Genomic DNA, 17873 nt, shown 5'->3' on the forward strand with positions numbered 1-17873 from the left:
GTAAAACAAAAATGTTACGTGTAAGTATCTTACCTGTTTCCTGTGTTTTTTCTAATGTGTACACTTCTGTTATTATTTTTGTGGCATTTTGTGTTGTTATGGTTGGTGTAACTGATGTTGCATTACTTGGAGTTTCCATTTGCAGCGTGCCTATGTCGCCTTCGCCGTGATAATCTTCACTATCAGCCAAGTAAGTGTTGACCAAAACGAATGGTTTCTTTCCTTCTTCACTGAGCGTGAGGATTTCAGTGACTTCACAGCCAACATCGACTGGCTTCCTGAAGACTCGTTTCTTGACTTTCTTTACAATTTTTTTTCCAGTCTTACTATACTCAACTATTTCTTCTGTCGTTTCCGGAAGCTCAATTATCTCTGCGACCTCGAGAGGGATTTGGAAGTCCTCAGCTACACTTTCGGTTTTGACGGTGATTACTGGTTCAGAATTATCTGTCGTTAGGGTTTCTATCGTAGTAACTTCACTGTTTGGACCCCGTTTCTTTTTTATCACCCGCTTTTTGAGAGTTTTTGTTACTAAAAGACCTTCGGGAGTCATCTCTTGAGATTCTCTTACTTCTTCTGGCATCTCGTACACCACCCATCCGATCTTGATTGGAACACCTTCTGCCTCTTGCACTTTGTAAGAAGGTTTCTCTTCAGATCGTTTTTTGAAAGGTTTCAACTTGATACTTCCAGGAGATTCTTCGGGCAAATCTTTACGTTTGATTTTTCTTGAAATCTCGGTGTCGTCCGGTTGTGATATTTCTTTTGGAATTCCTGGAATCAATTCTCTATGGTCGATTTCTTCATCAAGTTTAGCCTTCGGTTTCTTAACGTATTTCCCTCGGGTAGTTTTCTTCGGAATATCTTTCGTCTTCAATTCCGGTTTTTCATACTCCTCCAAAGTGACATCTTCTCGATCGATATCATAAGGCGAGAAATCAATTTTTTCAATCTCGTCTGTATGTTCTCTTTTTGGTGTGTCGGATTGTTCTTCAGTACTTTCTGGTACTTTTTTGAGCAGAGATTCTGTATCTCCAATTATTTTTCTCGGAACTGACTTCAAAGATATAACTTCATCTCTCTCTGGTGAATCTGAAAGTTTTCCCTGACCAGTTATGATATTTAGTGGTTTTTCAGTAGTCTTCGACAATTCTTTGGTTAATTTTTTGTGTTTCTCTTCGTCAATAATATCATGATCCTTATTGTGACCAACTTTATCCATTGTTTCTAGTTTTTCGAGTTCAGGATGATCGATTTCGATATCTTGGAACTTTTTGTATTTCTTTTTTGGCAATGTCTTCGCCTCTTCAACGTTACGTGACAAAATACCATGGTCCTTGTTATAGGGAGGAAGTACAGTTAGGACAAGACTTTGCTTTTTTTCAGATTCGATCGGAAATGAAATGAAGCGAATTCGGCTCATTAAACGTACTTTTGGGAATTTGACTTTGTCTTGTTTCGGTTTTTGAGATTTTGGCTTCTTCAACCTCACTTGAGTTACATCTTCAATTAACGCATGGCTGGGTTTTACTTCAATAACCTTCGCTTCTCTTTGATTTCTCTTTTTTGGGATAGTTTTCTTGTCCAAGTTTTCTGTAGGTTTAGGTTCATCTTCATACTCGTGTATATTGATTATCTCCAGAGGTTCCTTATTATCTTCCAGAATTGTGATAACTTCAGTGATTTCTACTTTGGGCCCAACTTTTTTGAGGAATGTTCTCTTCTTCGATATTTTTTTCACAGGAGTTTCACCTAAAGTACTGATTTCAATAACGTCGAGGTCTTCTGGTAATTCGATCAGAGATGCAATTGGAGTTTCATTAATTTTCTCCCTAGTTTCTTCTATGATTAGATCTCTGGTAGGTTCTTCACCTTCAACTTCGGTGCTAATAATACTGATTATTTCATTTTTGTCACCGTTAGGCCTCTTTAGAGTACGTTTAATTATAGTTTTTTTCTTTCCATCGGATGTTAATGATGACTCGATAACCTCCGGAAATTCAAGCACGACAGTGCACTTTCCAATAGGAACATTCATTGTTATGGGCAATTCAGGTAGAGGATGTGATAATACCTTTCTGATCATTTCCATTTTCAGTAAATTCAAGACATCTTCTTGTGTCACCATCTGAGTTTCCGCCAGAGTTGGAACGAACAAGATATTCTCATGTTCCTTTCTCTCCTTTTCCTGTGATATATCCTTATATTCTTCAATAGTTTGTATTGTTTCTTGGTTATTATCTTCTTCCTCAATCTGCATTCTATCTTTTTCTTTCTTGATCACACGTTTTTTCGTAACTCGTTTTTTTGTCTCTCCATCTCTGATCACTTCAGAAATTTGAATCTCTTCAGGCAATTCCTGAACTGTAAATGTGGGTTCTTCTGGAAATTTCTTTTCGGGTAATTCAGATGTTTCAACTACCACTGTTGTCTCTGGTTTCTTTCCTTCTTCTTCAACAGTAACTATTTCTGTTTTTTCTTGCTTTCCATCTTTTTCTTTCTTGATCACACGTTTTTTGGTAATTCGTTTCTTTATCTTTCCATCTCTGATCACTTCAGAAACTTGAATCTCTTCAGGCAATTCCTGAACTGTAAATATGGGCTTTTCTGAAAATTCATCTTCGGGTACTTCCTCAATTGTTACTGTTGTTTCTGGTTTTCTTCCTTCCTCTTCAATAGTTACTATTTCTGTTTTTTCCTGCTTTCCATCTTTTTCTTTCTTGATCACACGTTTTTTGGTAATTCGTTTCTTTGTTTTTCCATCTCTGATAACTTCAGAAACTTCAATTTCTTCAGGCAATTCCTGAACTGTAAATGTGGGTTCTTCTGGAAATTTCTTTTCGGGTAATTCAGATGTTTCAACAACCACTGTTGTCTCTGGTTTCTTTCCTTCTTCTTCAACAGTTACTATTTCTGTTTTTTCTTGCTTTCCATCTTTTTCTTTCTTGATCACACGTTTTTTGGTAATTCGTTTCTTTATCTTTCCATCTCTGATCACTTCAGAAACTTGAATCTCTTCAGGCAATTCCTGAACTGTAAATATGGGCTTTTCTGAAAATTCATCTTCGGGTACTTCCTCAATTGTTACTGTTGTCTCTGGTTTTCTTCCTTCCTCTTCAATAGTTACTATTTCTGTTTTTTCCTGCTTTCCATCTTTTTCTTTCTTTATCACACGTTTTTTGGTAATTCGTTTCTTTGTTTTTCCATCTCTGATAACTTCAGAAACTTCAATTTCTTCAGGCAATTCCTGAACTGTAAATGTGGGTTCTTCTGGAAATTTATTTTCGGGTAATTCAGATGTTTCAACAACCACTGTTGTCTCTGGTTTCTTTCCTTCTTCTTCAACAGTTACTATTTCTGTTTTTTCTTGCTTTCCATCATTTTCTTTTTTGATCACACGTTTTTTGGTAATTCGTTTCTTTATCTTTCCATCTCTGATCACTTCAGAAACTTGAATTTCTTCAGGCAATTCCTGAACTGTGAATATGGGTTTTTCTGAAAATTCATCTTCGGGTACTTCCTCAATCGTTACTGTTGTCTCTGGTTCCTTTCCTTCTTCTTCAATAGTTACTATTTCTGTTTTTTCCTGCTTTCCATCTTTTTCTTTCTTTATCACACGTTTTTTGGTAATTTGTTTCTTTGTTTTTCCATCTCTGATCACTTCAGAAACTTGAATCTCTTCAGGCAATTCCTGAACTGTAAATGTGGGTTCTTCTGAAAATTTCTTTTCAGGTTCTTCAGATGTTTCAACTACCACTGTTGTTTCTGGTTTCTTTCCTTCTTCTTCAACAGTTACTATTTCTGTTTTTTCTTGCTTTCCATCATTTTCTTTTTTGATCACACGTTTTTTGGTAATTCGTTTCTTTATCTTTCCATCTCTGATCACTTCAGAAACTTGAATTTCTTCAGGCAATTCCTGAACTGTGAATATGGGTTTTTCTGAAAATTCATCTTCGGGTACTTCCTCAATTGTTACTGTTGTCTCTGGTTTTCTTCCTTCCTCTTCAATAGTTACTATTTCTGTTTTTTCCTGCTTTCCATCTTTTTCTTTCTTGATCACACGTTTTTTGGTAATTCGTTTCTTTGTTTTTCCATCTCTGATCACTTCAGAAACTTGAATCTCTTCAGGCAATTCCTGAACTGTAAATGTGGGTTCTTCTGAAAATTTCTTTTCAGGTTCTTCAGATGTTTCAACTACCACTGATGTTTCTGGTTTCTTTCCTTCTTCTTCAACAGTTACTATTTCTGGTTTCTCTTGCTTTCCATCTTTTTCTTTTTTGATCACACGTTTTTTGATAATTCGTTTCATTATCTTTCCATCTCTGATCACTTCAGAAACTTGAATCTCTTCAGGTGATTCCTGAACTGTAAATATGGGCTTTCCTGAAAATTTCTCTTCGGGTACTTCCTCAATTGTTACTGTTGTCTCTGGTTCCTTCCCTTCCTCCTCAACAGTTACTATTTCTGTTTTCTCCTGCTTTCCATCTTTTTCTTTTTTGATCACACGTTTTTTGGTAATTCGTTTCTTTATCTTTCCATCTCTGATCACTTCAGAAACTTGAATCTCTTCAGGCAATTCCTGAACTGTAAATATGGGCTTTTCTGAAAATTCATCTTCGGGCACTTCCTCAATTGTTACTGTTGTTTCTGGTTTCCTCCCGTCCTCTTCAATAGTTACTATTTCTGTTTTCTCCTGCTTTCCATCTTTCTCTTTTTTGATCACACGTTTTTTGGTAATTCTCTTCTTTGTTTCTCCATCTCTGATCACTTCAGAAATTTGAACCTCTTCAGGCAATTCCTGAACAGTAAATGTGGATTCTTCTGGAAATTTCTTTTTCGGTAATTCAGATGTTTCAACTACCACTGTCGTCTCTGGTTTCTTTCCTTCTTCTTCAACAGTTACTATTTCTGTTTTTTCTTGCTTTCCATCTTTTTCTTTTTTTATCACACGTTTTTTGGTAATTCGTTTCTTTGTTCTTCCATCTCTGATCACTTCAGAAATTTGAACCTCTTCAGGCAATTCCTGAACTGTAAATGTGGATTCTTCTGGAAATTTATTTTCGGGTAATTCAGATGTTTCAACAACCACTGTTGTCTCTGGTTTCTTTCCTTCTTCTTCAACAGTTACTATTTCTGTTTTTTCTTGCTTTCCATCTTTTTCTTTTTTTATCACACGTTTTTTGGTAATTCGTTTCTTTGTTCTTCCATCTCTGATCACTTCAGAAATTTGAACCTCTTCAGGCAATTCCTGAACTGTAAATGTGGATTCTTCTGGAAATTTATTTTCGGGTAATTCAGATGTTTCAACAACCACTGTTGTCTCTGGTTTCTTTCCTTCTTCTTCAACAGTTACTATTTCTGTTTTTTCTTGCTTTCCATCTTTTTCTTTTTTTATCACACGTTTTTTGGTAATTCGTATCTTTGTTCTTCCATCTCTGATCACTTCAGAAATTTGAACCTCTTCAGGCAATTCCTGAACTGTAAATGTGGATTCTTCTGGAAATTTATTTTCGGGTAATTCAGATGTTTCAACAACCACTGTTGTCTCTGGTTTCTTTCCTTCTTCTTCAACAGTTACTATTTCTGTTTTTTCTTGCTTTCCATCTTTTTCTTTTTTTATCACACGTTTTTTGGTAATTCGTTTCTTTGTTTTTCCATCTCTGATCACTTCAGAAATTTGAACCTCTTCAGGCAATTCCTGAACTGTAAATATGGGCTTTCCTGAAAATTCCTCCTCGGGTACTTCCTCAATTGTTACTGTTGTCTCTGGTTTCTTTCCTTCTTCCTCAACAGTTACTATTTCTGTTTTTTCTTGCTTTCCATCTTTTTCTTTTTTTATCACACGTTTTTTGGTAATTCGTTTCTTTGTTCTTCCATCTCTGATCACTTCAGAAATTTGAACCTCTTCAGGCAATTCCTGAACTGTAAATGTGGATTCTTCTGGAAATTTATTTTCGGGTAATTCAGATGTTTCAACAACCACTGTTGTCTCTGGTTTCTTTCCTTCTTCTTCAACAGTTACTATTTCTGTTTTTTCTTGCTTTCCATCTTTTTCTTTTTTTATCACACGTTTTTTGGTAATTCGTATCTTTGTTCTTCCATCTCTGATCACTTCAGAAATTTGAACCTCTTCAGGCAATTCCTGAACTGTAAATGTGGATTCTTCTGGAAATTTATTTTCGGGTAATTCAGATGTTTCAACAACCACTGTTGTCTCTGGTTTCTTTCCTTCTTCTTCAACAGTTACTATTTCTGTTTTTTCTTGCTTTCCATCTTTTTCTTTTTTTATCACACGTTTTTTGGTAATTCGTTTCTTTGTTTTTCCATCTCTGATCACTTCAGAAATTTGAACCTCTTCAGGCAATTCCTGAACTGTAAATATGGGCTTTCCTGAAAATTCCTCCTCGGGTACTTCCTCAATTGTTACTGTTGTCTCTGGTTTCTTTCCTTCTTCCTCAACAGTTACTATTTCTGTTTTTTCTTGCTTTCCATCTTTTTCTTTTTTTATCACACGTTTTTTGGTAATTCGTTTCTTTGTTCTTCCATCTCTGATCACTTCAGAAATTTGAACCTCTTCAGGCAATTCCTGAACTGTAAATGTGGATTCTTCTGGAAATTTATTTTCGGGTAATTCAGATGTTTCAACAACCACTGTTGTCTCTGGTTTCTTTCCTTCTTCTTCAACAGTTACTATTTCTGTTTTTTCTTGCTTTCCATCTTTTTCTTTTTTTATCACACGTTTTTTGGTAATTCGTTTCTTTGTTTTTCCATCTCTGATCACTTCAGAAATTTGAACCTCTTCAGGCAATTCCTGAACTGTAAATGTGGATTCTTCTGGAAATTTATTTTCGGGTAATTCAGATGTTTCAACAACCACTGTTGTCTCTGGTTTCTTTCCTTCTTCTTCAACAGTTACTATTTCTGTTTTTTCTTGCTTTCCATCTTTTTCTTTTTTGATCACACGTTTTTTGGTAATTTGTTTCTTTGTTTTTCCATCTCTGATCACTTCAGAAACTTGAATCTCTTCAGGCAATTCCTGAACTGTTAATATGGGCTTTCCTGAAAATTCTTCTTCGGGTACTTCGTCAATTGTTAATGTTGTCTCTGGTTTCTTCCCTTCCTCTTCAACAGTTACCATTTCTGTTTTTTCCTGCTTTCCATCAACCATGTGTATTGGCTGTTCTGGAACTGCTTCTTCGGAAGCTTCAAGTTCCTGCACAGTAACTGTTGTTTGAGGTTCTTTACCTTCTTCTTCAACTGTGACTATTTCGGTTCTTTGTTGTTTTCCGTCTTTTTGCTTTCTGATGACTCTCTTCCTGGTAACGATTTTCTTCTTTTTGCCTTCGTCTGTTGTAACGTGTGTTATTTGAACTTCTTCAGGAACTTCTTCAACCTTGTGTACTGGCTGTTCTGGAACTGCTTCCTCCGGAGCTTCAAGCTCTTGTACAGTAACTGTTGTTTGAGGTTCTTTACCCTCTTCTTCAACTGTGACTATTTCGGTTTTCTGCTGTTTTCCGTCTTTTTGCTTTTTGATGACTCTCTTCTTGGTTACGATTTTCTTCTTTTTGCCTTCGTCTGTTGTAACGTGTGTTATTTGAATATCTTCAGGAACTTCTTCAACCATGTGTACTGGCTGTTCTGGAACTGCTTCCTCGGAAGCTTCAAGTTCCTGCACAGCAACTGTTGTTTGAGGTTCTTTACCCTCTTCTTCAACTGTGACTATTTCGGTTTTCTGCTGTTTTCCGTCTTTTTGCTTTTTGATGACTCTCTTCTTGGTTACGATTTTCTTCTTTTTGCCTTCGTCTGTTGTGACGTGTGTTATTTGAATATCTTCAGGAAGTTCTTCAACCATGTGTACTGGCTGTTCTGGAACTGCTTCCTCGGAAGCTTCAAGTTCCTGCACAGTAACTGTTGTTTGAGGTTCTTTACCCTCTTCTTCAACTGTGACTATTTCGGTTTTCTGATGTTTTCCGTCTTTTTGCTTTCTGATGACTCTCTTCTTGGTTACGATTTTCTTCTTTTTGCCTTCGTCTGTTGTAACGTGTGTTATTTGAATATCTTCAGGAAGTTCTTCAACCATGTGTACTGGCTGTTCTGGAACTGCTTCCTCGGAAGCTTCAAGTTCCTGCACAGTAACTGTTGTTTGAGGTTCTCTACCCTCTTCTTCAACTGTGACTATTTCGGTTTTCTGCTGTTTTCCGTCTTTTTGCTTTCTGATGACTCTCTTCTTGGTTACGATTTTCTTCTTTTTGCCTTCGTCTGTTGTAACGTGGGTTATTTGAATATCTTCAGGAAGTTCTTCAACCATGTGTACTGGCTGTTCTGGAACTGCTTCCTCGGAAGCTTCAAGTTCCTGCACAGTAACTGTTGTTTGAGGTTCTTCACCCTCTTCTTCAACTGTGACTATTTCGGTTTTCTGCTGTTTTCCGTCTTTTTGCTTTTTGATGACTCTCTTCTTGGTTACGATTTTCTTCTTTTTGCCTTCGTCTGTTGTAACGTGTGTTATTTGAATATCTTCAGGAACTTCTTCAACCATGTGTACTGGCTGTTCTGGAACTGCTTCCTCGGAAGCTTCAAGTTCCTGCACAGCAACTGTTGTTTGAGGTTCTTTACCCTCTTCTTCAACTATGACTATTTCGGTTTTCTGCTGTTTTCCGTCTTTTTGCTTTTTGATGACTCTCTTCTTGGTTACGATTTTCTTTTTTTTGCCTTCGTCTGTTGTGACGTGTGTTATTTGAATATCTTCAGGAAGTTCTTCAACCATGTGTACTGGCTGTTCTGGAACTGCTTCCTCGGAAGCTTCAAGTTCCTGCACAGTAACTGTTGTTTGAGGTTCTTTACCCTCTTCTTCAACTGTGACTATTTCGGTTTTCTGCTGTTTTCCGTCTTTTTGCTTTCTGATGACTCTCTTCTTGGTTACGATTTTCTTCTTTTTGCCTTCGTCTGTTGTAACGTGTGTTATTTGAATATCTTCAGGAAGTTCTTCAACCATGTGTACTGGCTGTTCTGGAACTGCTTCCTCGGAAGCTTCAAGTTCCTGCACAGTAATTGTTGTTTGAGGTTCTTTACCCTCTTCTTCAACTGTGACTATTTCGGTTTTCTGCTGTTTTCCGTCTTTTTGCTTTCTGATGACTCTCTTCTTGGTTACGATTTTCTTCTTTTTGCCTTCGTCTGTTGTAACGTGGGTTATTTGAATATCTTCAGGAAGTTCTTCAACCATGTGTACTAGCTGTTCTGGAACTGCTTCCTCGGAAGCTTCAAGTTCCTGCACAGTAACTGTTGTTTGAGGTTCTTTACCCTCTTCTTCAACTGTGACTATTTCGGTTTTCTGCTGTTTTCCGTCTTTTTGCTTTCTGATGACTCTCTTCTTGGTTACGATTTTCTTCTTTTTGCCTTCGTCTGTTGTAACGTGTGTTATTTGAATATCTTCAGGAAGTTCTTCAACCATGTGTACTGGCTGTTCTGGAACTGCTTCCTCGAAAGCTTCAAGTTCCTGCACAGTAACTGTTGTTTGAGGTTCTTTACCCTCTTCTTCAACTGTGACTATTTCGGTTTTCTGCTGTTTTCCGTCTTTTTGCTTTCTGATGACTCTCTTCTTGGTTACGATTTTCTTCTTTTTGCCTTCGTCTGTTGTAACGTGGGTTATTTGAATATCTTCAGGAAGTTCTTCAACCATGTGTACTGGCTGTTCTGGAACTGCTTCCTCCGGAGCTTCAAGCTCTTGTACAGTAACTGTTGTTTGAGGTTCTTTACCCTCTTCTTCAACTGTGACTATTTCGGTCTTTTGCTGTTTTCCGTCTTTTTGCTTTCTGATGACTCTCTTCCTGGTAACGATTTTCTTTTTTTTGCCTTCGTCTGTTGTAACGTGTGTTATTTGAACTTCTTCAGGAAGTTTTTCAACCATGTGTACTGGCTGTTCTGGAAGTGCTTCCTCGGAAGCTTCAAGTTCCTGCACAGTAACTGTTGTTTGAGGTTCTTTACCTTCTTCTTCAACTGTGACTATTTCGGTTCTTTGTTGTGTTCCGTCTTTTTGCTTCTTGATGACTCTCTTTCTGGTAACTAACTTTTTCTTTTTGCCTTCGTCTGTTGTAATGTGCATCACTTGAACTTCTTCAGGAAGTTCTTCAACAATGTGTTCTGGCTGTTCTGGGACCTCTTCCTCCGGAGCTGCAAGTTCTTGAACGGTAACTGTTGTTTGAGGTTCTCTACCTTCTTCTTCAACTGTAACTATTTCGGTCTTTTGCAGTTTTCCGTCTTTTAGCTTTCTGATGACCCTCTTCTTGGTTACGATTTTCTTCTTTTTGCCTTCGTCTGTTGTAACGTGTGTTATTTGAATATCTTCAGGAAGTTCTTCAACCATGTGTACTGGCTGTTCTGGAACTGCTTCCTCGGAAGCTTCAAGTTCCTGCACAGTAACTGTTGTATGAGGTTCTTTACCCTCTTCTTCAACTGTGACTATTCCGGTTTTCTGCTGTTTTCCGTCTTTTTGCTTTCTGATGACTCTCTTTTTTGTTACGATTTTCTTCTTTTTGTCTTCGTCTGTTGTAACGAGTGTTATTTGAATATCTTCAGGAAGTTCTTCAACCATGTGTACTGGCTGTTCTGGAACTGCTTTCTCGGAAGCTTCAAGTTCCTGCACAGTAACTGTTGTTTGAGGTTCTTTACCCTCTTCTTCAACTGTGACTATTTCGGTTTTCTGCTGTTTTCCGTCTTTTTGCTTTCTGATGACTCTCTTCTTGGTTACGATTTTCTTCTTTTTGCCTTCGTCTGTTGTAACGTGTGTTATTTGAATATCTTCAGGAAGTTCTTCAACCATGTGTACTGGCTGTTCTGGAACTGCTTCCTCCGGAGCTTCAAGCTCTTGTACAGTAACTGTTGTTTGAGGTTCTTTACCCTTTTCTTCAACTGTGACTATTTCGGTCTTTTGCTGTTTTCCGTCTTTTTGCTTTCTGATGACTCTCTTCCTGGTAACGATTTTCTTCTTTTTGCCTTCGTCTGTTGTAACGTGTGTTATTTGAACTTCTTCAGGAAGTTCTTCAACCATGTGTACTGGCTGTTCTGGAACTGCTTCCTCCGGAGCTTCAAGCTCTTGTACAGTAACTGTTGTTTGAGGTTCTTTACCCTCTTCTTCAACTGTGACTATTTCGGTCTTTTGCTGTTTTCCGTCTTTTTGCTTTCTGATGACTCTCTTCCTGGTAACGATTTTCTTCTTTTTGCCTTCGTCTGTTGTAACGTGTGTTATTTGAACTTCTTCAGGAAGTTCTTCAACCATGTGTACTGGCTGTTCTGGAACTGCTTCCTCCGGAGTTTCAAGCTCTTGTACAGTAACTGTTGTTTGAGGTTCTTTACCCTCTTCTTCAACTGTGACTATTTCGGTCTTTTGCTGTTTTCCGTCTTTTTGCTTTCTGATGACCCTCTTCTTGGTTACGATTTTCTTCTTTTTGCCTTCGTCTGTTGTAATGTGCGTCACTTGAACTTCTTCAGGAAGTTCTTCAACCATGTGTTCTGGCTGTTCTGGGACCTCTTCCTCCGGAGCTGCAAGTTCTTGAACGGTAACTGTTGTTTGAGGTTCTCTACCTTCTTCTTCAACTGTAACTATTTCGGTCTTTTGCTGTTTTCCGTCTTTTTGCTTTCTGATGACTCTCTTTCTGGTAACTAACTTCTTCTTTTTGCCTTCGTCTGTTGTGATGTGCGTCACTTGAACTTCTTCAGGAAGTTCTTCAACCATGTGTTCTGGCTGTTCTGGGACCTCTTCCTCCGGAGCTGCAAGTTCTTGAACGGTAACTGTTGTTTGAGGTTCTCTACCTTCTTCTTCAACTGTAACTATTTCGGTCTTTTGCTGTTTTCCGTCTTTTTGCTTTCTGATGACCCTCTTCTTGGTTACGATTTTCTTCTTTTTTCCTTCGTCTGTTGTAACGTGCGTTATTTGAATATCTTCAGGAAGTTCTTCAACCATGTGTACTGGCTGTTCTGGGACTGCTTCCTCCGGAGCTTCAAGCTCTTGTACAGTAACTGTTGTTTGAGGTTCTTCACCCTCTTCTTCAACTGTGACTATTTCGGTCTTTTGCTGTTTTCCGTCTTTTTGCTTTCTGATAACTCTCTTCCTGGTAACTATTTTCTTCTTTTTGCCTTCGTCTGTTGTAACGTGTGTTATTTGAACTTCTTCAGGAAGTTCTTCAACCATGTGTACTGGCTGTTCTGGAACTGCTTCCTCGGTTGTTTCAAGTTCCTGCACAGTAACTGTTGTTTGAGGTTCTCTACCTTCTTCTTCAACTGTAACAATTTCGGTCTTTTGCTGTTTTCCGTCTTTTTGCTTCCTGATGACTCTCTTTCTGGTAACTAACTTCTTCTTTTCGCCTTCGTCTGTTGTAATGTGCGTCACTTGAACTTCTTCGGGAAGTTCTTCAACCATGTGTTCTGGCTGTTCTGGGACCTCTTCCTCCGGAGCTGCAAGTTCTTGAACAGTAACTGTTGTTTGAGGTTCTCTACCTTCTTCTTCAACTGTAACTATTTCGGTCTTTTGCTGTTTTCCGTCTTTTTGCTTTCTGATGACTCTCTTTCTGGTAACTAACTTCTTCTTTTTGCCTTCGTCTGTTGTAATGTGCGTCACTTCAACTTCTTCAGGAAGTTCTTCAACCATGTGTTCTGACTGTTCTGGGACCTTTTCCTCCGGAGCTGCAAGTTCTTGAACGGAAACTGTTGTTTGAGGTTCTCTACCTTCTTCTTCAACTGTAACTATTTCGGTCTTTTGCTGTTTTCCGTCTTTTTGCTTTCTGATGACTCTCTTTCTGGTAACTAACTTCTTCTTTTTGCCTTCGTCTGTTGTAACGTGCGTCACTTGAACTTCTTCAGGAAGTTCTTCAACCATGTGTACTGGCTGTTCTGGGACTGCTTCCTCCGGAGCTTCAAGTTCTTGCACAGTAACTGTTGTTTGAGGTTTTCTATCCTCTTCTTCAACTGTTACTATTTCGGTTTTTTGCTGTTTTCCGTCTTTTTGCTTTCTGATGACTCTCTTCTTGGTTACGATTTTCTTCTTTTTTCCTTCGTCTGTTGTAACGTGTGTTATTTGAATATCTTCAGGAAGTTCTTCAACCATTTGTACTAGCTGTTCTGGGACTGCTTCCTCCGGAGCTTCAAGCTCTTGTACAGTAACTGTTGTTTGAGGTTCTTTACCCTCTTCTTCAACTGTGACTATTTCGGTCTCTTGCTGTTTTCCGTCTTTTTGCTTTCTGATGACTCTCTTCCTGGTAACGATTTTCTTCTTTTTGCCTTCGTCTGTTGTAACGTGTGTTATTTGAACCTCTTCAGGAAGTTCTTCAACCATGTGTACTGGCTGTTCTGGAACTTCTTCTTCAACTGTGACTATTTCGGTTCTTTGTTGTGTTCCGTCTTTTTGCTTCTTGATGACTCTCTTTCTGGTAACTAACTTTTTCTTTTTGCCTTCGTCTGTTGTAATGTGCATCACTTGAACTTCTTCAGGAAGTTCTTCAACCATGTGTTCTGGCTGTTCTGGGACCTCTTCCTCCGGAGCTGCAAGTTCGTGAACAGTAACTGTTGTTTGAGGTTCTCTACCTTCTTCTTCAACTGTAACTATTTCGGTCTTTTGCTGTTTTCCGTCTTTTTGCTTTCTGATGACTCTTTTTCTGGTAACTAACTTCTTCTTTTTGCCTTCGTCTGTTGTAATGTGCGTCACTTGAACTTCTTCAGGAAGTTCTTCAACCATGTGTACTGGCTGTTCTGGAACTGCTTCCTCGGAAGCTTCAAGTTCCTGCACAGTAACTGTTGTTTGAGGTTCTTCACCTTCTTCTTCAACTGTGACTATTTCGGTTCTTTGTTGTGTTCCTTCTTTTTGCTTCTTGATGACTCTCTTTCTGGTAACTAACTTTTTCTTTTTGCCTTCGTCTGTTGTAATGTGCGTCACTTGAACTTCTTCAGGAAGTTCTTCAACCATGTTTTCTGGCTGTTCTGGGGCCTCTTCCTCCGGAGCTGCAAGTTCTTGAACAGTAACTGTTGTTTGAGGTTCTCTACCTTCTTCTTCAACTGTAACTATTTCGGTCTTTTGCTGTTTTCCGTCTTTTTGCTTTCTGATGACTCTCTTTCTGGTAACTAACTTCTTCTTTTTGCCTTCGTCTGTTGTAATGTGCGTCACTTGAACTTCTTCAGGAAGTTCTTCAACCATGTGTTCTGGCTGTTCTGGGACCTCTTCCTCCGGAGCTGCAAGTTCTTGAACAGTAACTGTTGTTTGAGGTTCTCTACCCTCTTCTTCAACTGTGACTATTTCGGTCTCCCGCTGTTTTCCGTCTTTTTGCTTTCTGATGATCCTTTTTTTGGTTACGCTTTTTTTCTTTTTGCCTTCGTCTGTTGTAACGTGTGTTATTTGAACTTCTTCAGGAAGTTCTTCAACCATGTGTACTGGCAGTTCTGGGACTGCCTCCTCCGGAGTTGCAAGTTCTTGCACAGTAACTGTTGTTTGAGGTTCTTTACCCTCTTCTTCAACTGTGACTATTTCGGTCTTTTGCAGTTTTCCGTCTTTTTGCTTTCTAATGACCCTCTTCCTGGTAACGAATTTTTTCTTCTTGCCTTCGTCTGTTGTAATGTGCGTCACTTGAACTTCTTCGGGAAGTTCTTCAACCATGTGCACTGGCTGTTCTGGGACTGCTTCCTCCGGAGCTTCGAGTTCTTGCACAGTAACTGTTGTTTGAGGTTTTCTACCCTCTTCTTCAACTGTGACTATTTCGGTCTTCTGCTGTTTTCCGTCTTTTCGCTTTCTGATGACCCTTTTCTTGATTACGATTTTTTTCTTTTTGCCTTCGTCTGTTGTAACGTGTGTTATTTGAACTTCTTCAGGAAGTTCTTCAACCATGTGTACTGGCAGTTCTGAGACTGCACCCTCTGGAGTTTCAAGTTCTTGCACAGTAACTGTTGTTTGAGGTTCTTCACCCTCTTTTTCAACTATGACTATTTCGGTCTTTTGCTGTTTTCCGTCTTTTTGCTTTCTGATGACTCTCTTCCTGGTAACGAATTTTTTCTTCTTGCCTTCGTCTGTTGTAACGTGCGTCACTTGAACTTCTTCGGGAAGTTCTTCAACCATGTGTACTGGCTGTTCTGGGACTGCTTTCTCCGGAGCTTCAAGTTCTTGCACAGTAACTGTTGTTTGAGGTTCTCTACCCTCTTCTTCAACTGTGACTATTTCGGTCTTTTGTTGATTTCCGTCTTTTTGCTTTCTGATGACTCTCTTCTTGGTCATGATTTTTTTCTTTTTGCCTTCGTCTGTTGTAACGTGTGTTATTTGAACTTCTTCAGGAAGTTCTTCAACCATGTGTACTGGCAGTTCCGGGACTGCTTTCTCTGGAGTTTCAAGTTCTTGCACAGTAACTGTTGTTTGAGGTTCTTTACCCTCTTCTTCAACTGTGACTATTTCGGTCTTTTGCTCTTTTCCGTCTTTTTGCTTTCTGATGACTCTCTTCCTGGTAACGAATTTTTTCTTCTTGCCTTCGTCTGTTGTAACGTGCGTCACTTGAACTTCTTCGGGAAGTTCTTCAACCATGTGTTCTGGATGTTCTGGGACCTTTCCCTCCGGAGCTGCAAGTTCTTGCACAGTAACTGTTGTTTGAGGTTCTCTACCTTCTTCTTCAACTGTAATTATTTCGGTCTTTTGCTGTTTTCCGTCTTTTTGCTTTCTGATGACTCTCTTTCTGCTAACTAACTTCTTCGTTTTGCCTTCGTCTGTTGTAACGTGCGTCACTTGAACTTCTTCAGGAAGTTCTTCAACCATGTGTACTGGCTGTTCTGGGACTGCTTCCTTAGGAGTTTCAAGTTCTTGCACAGTTACTGTTGTTTGAGGTACTCTACCCTCTTCTTCAACTGTGACTATTTCGGTCCTTTGCTGTTTTCCGTCTTTTTGCTTTCTGATGATCCTTTTCTTGGTTACGATTTTTTTCTTTTTGCCTTCGTCTGTTGTAACGTGTGTTATTTGAACTTCTTCAGGAAGTTCTTCAACCATGTGTACTGGCAGTTCCGGGACTGCTTCCTCCGGAGTTTCAAGTTCTTGCACAGTAACTGTTGTTAGAGGTTCTTTACCCTCTTCTTCAACTGTGACTATTTTGGTCTGTTGCTCCTTTCCGTCTTTTTGCTTTCTCATGACTCTCTTCTTGGTTACGATTTTTTTCTTTTTGCCTCCGTCTGTTGTAACGTGTGTTATTTGAACTTCTTCAGGAAGTTCTTCAACCATGTGTACTAGCAGTTCCGGGACTGCTTCCTCCGGAGTTTCAAGTTCTTGCACAGTAACTGTTGTTTGAGGTTCTTTACCCTCTTCTTCAACTGTGACTATTTCGGTCTTTTGCTCTTTTCCGTCTTTTTGCTTTCTGATGACTCTCTTCTTGGTTACGATTTTTTTCTTTTTGCCTTCGTCTGTTGTAACGTGTGTTATTTGAACTTCTTCAGGAAGTTCTTCAACCATGTGTACTGGCAGTTCCGGGACTGCTTCCTCCGGAGTTTCAAGTTCTTGCACAGTAACTGTTGTTTGAGGTTCTTTACCCTCTTCTTCAACTGTGACTATTTCGGTCTTTTGCTCTTTTCCGTCTTTTTGCTTTCTGATGACTCTCTTCTTGGTTACGATTTTTTTCTTTTTGCCTTCGTCTGTTGTAACGTGTGTTATTTGAACTTCTTCAGGAAGTTCTTCAACCATGTGTACTGGCAGTTCCGGGACTGCTTCCTTCGGAGTTTCAAGTTCTTGCACAGTAACTGTTGTTTGAGGTTCTTTACCCTCTTCTTCAAATGTGACTATTTCGGTCTTTTGCTCTTTTCCGTCTTTATGCTTTCTGATGACTCTCTTCTTGGTTACGATTTTTTTCTTTTTGCCTTCGTCTGTTGTAACGTGTGTTATTTGAACTTCTTCAGGAAGTTCTTCAACCATGTGTACTGGCTGTTCTGGGACTGCTTCCTCCGGAGCTTCAAGCTCTTGTACAGTAACTGTTGTTTGAGGTTCTTTACCCTCTTCTTCAACTGTGACTATTTCGGTCTTTTGCTCTTTTCCATCTTTTTGCTTTCTGATGACTCTCTTCTTGGTTACGATTTTTTTCTTTTTGCCTTCGTCTGTTGTAACGTGTGTTATTTGAACTCCTTCAGGAAGTTCTTCAACCATGTGTACTGGCAGTTCCGGGACTGCTTCCTCCGGAGTTTCAAGTTCTTGCACAGTAACTGTTGTTTGAGGTTCTTTACCCTCTTCTTCAACTGTGACTATTTCGGTCCTCTGCTGTTTTCCGTCTTTTTGCTTTCTGATGACTCTCTTCTTGGTTACCATTTTCTTCTTTTTGCCTTCGTCTGTTGTAACGTGTGTTATTTGAACTTCTTCAGGAAGTTCTTCTACCGTGTGTATTGGCTGTTCTGGGACTGTTTCCTCTGAAGCTTCAAGTTCATGTACAGGATATTTTTCTGTGACTCTTTCCGGAGCTTCCAGTTCTTCAAAGGTGACTTCAGATTGCATCTCATTGTCGTCTCTAGTAGTTTCTATTTCTTCTATATGTATTTGACTTTTTGATTGTTCGATTGGTTTCGTTTCTTCATCTAGCATTTCTTCTATCACGATATCTCCCTCATCATGTCTTTTCACTTTATTTCTAATGATGGTTCTTTTCTTTGTTATCGCTATACTCTCTGCACCGTCTGGCGCTGACCTAAAATTAGTCACTATTTCTTGAATTTCTTCTGTGTCTGTATCTTGTCGAATATCTGTTTTGTCGTGTTCTGCCATGTTCAGCTTGGTGCTTGTGCGTGTGATACTTGCTTGTGTTTTATGTGTTGCTGTTTCATCCAGTTGTCCTGTAATTTCACTGTGTGAATATTTCAATTGTAAAAATAAATCTTATTTGTAT

At 38.9% G+C, this 17873-nt stretch overlaps 1 protein-coding gene across 1 annotated transcript in view; it reads right to left on the reverse strand.

Annotated features, from left to right (window-relative positions):
* The window catches only part of LOC111506365 (uncharacterized), a 440916-nt gene that overhangs the window by 27129 nt on the left and 395914 nt on the right, over window positions 1–17873 (reverse strand). The window contains 3 exon segments of the mRNA XM_074182237.1: window positions 34–11749; window positions 12662–13174; window positions 13346–17820. Coding sequence (XP_074038338.1) covers window positions 34–11749; window positions 12662–13174; window positions 13346–17820 — 16704 coding nt within the window.

The sequence above is a fragment of the Leptinotarsa decemlineata genome, unplaced genomic scaffold (assembly GCF_025532065.1).
Source record: "Leptinotarsa decemlineata unplaced genomic scaffold, Ldec_3_MD MMD2_tig00026328_RagTag_RagTag, whole genome shotgun sequence".
Classification (NCBI taxonomy): domain Eukaryota; kingdom Metazoa; phylum Arthropoda; class Insecta; order Coleoptera; family Chrysomelidae; genus Leptinotarsa; species Leptinotarsa decemlineata.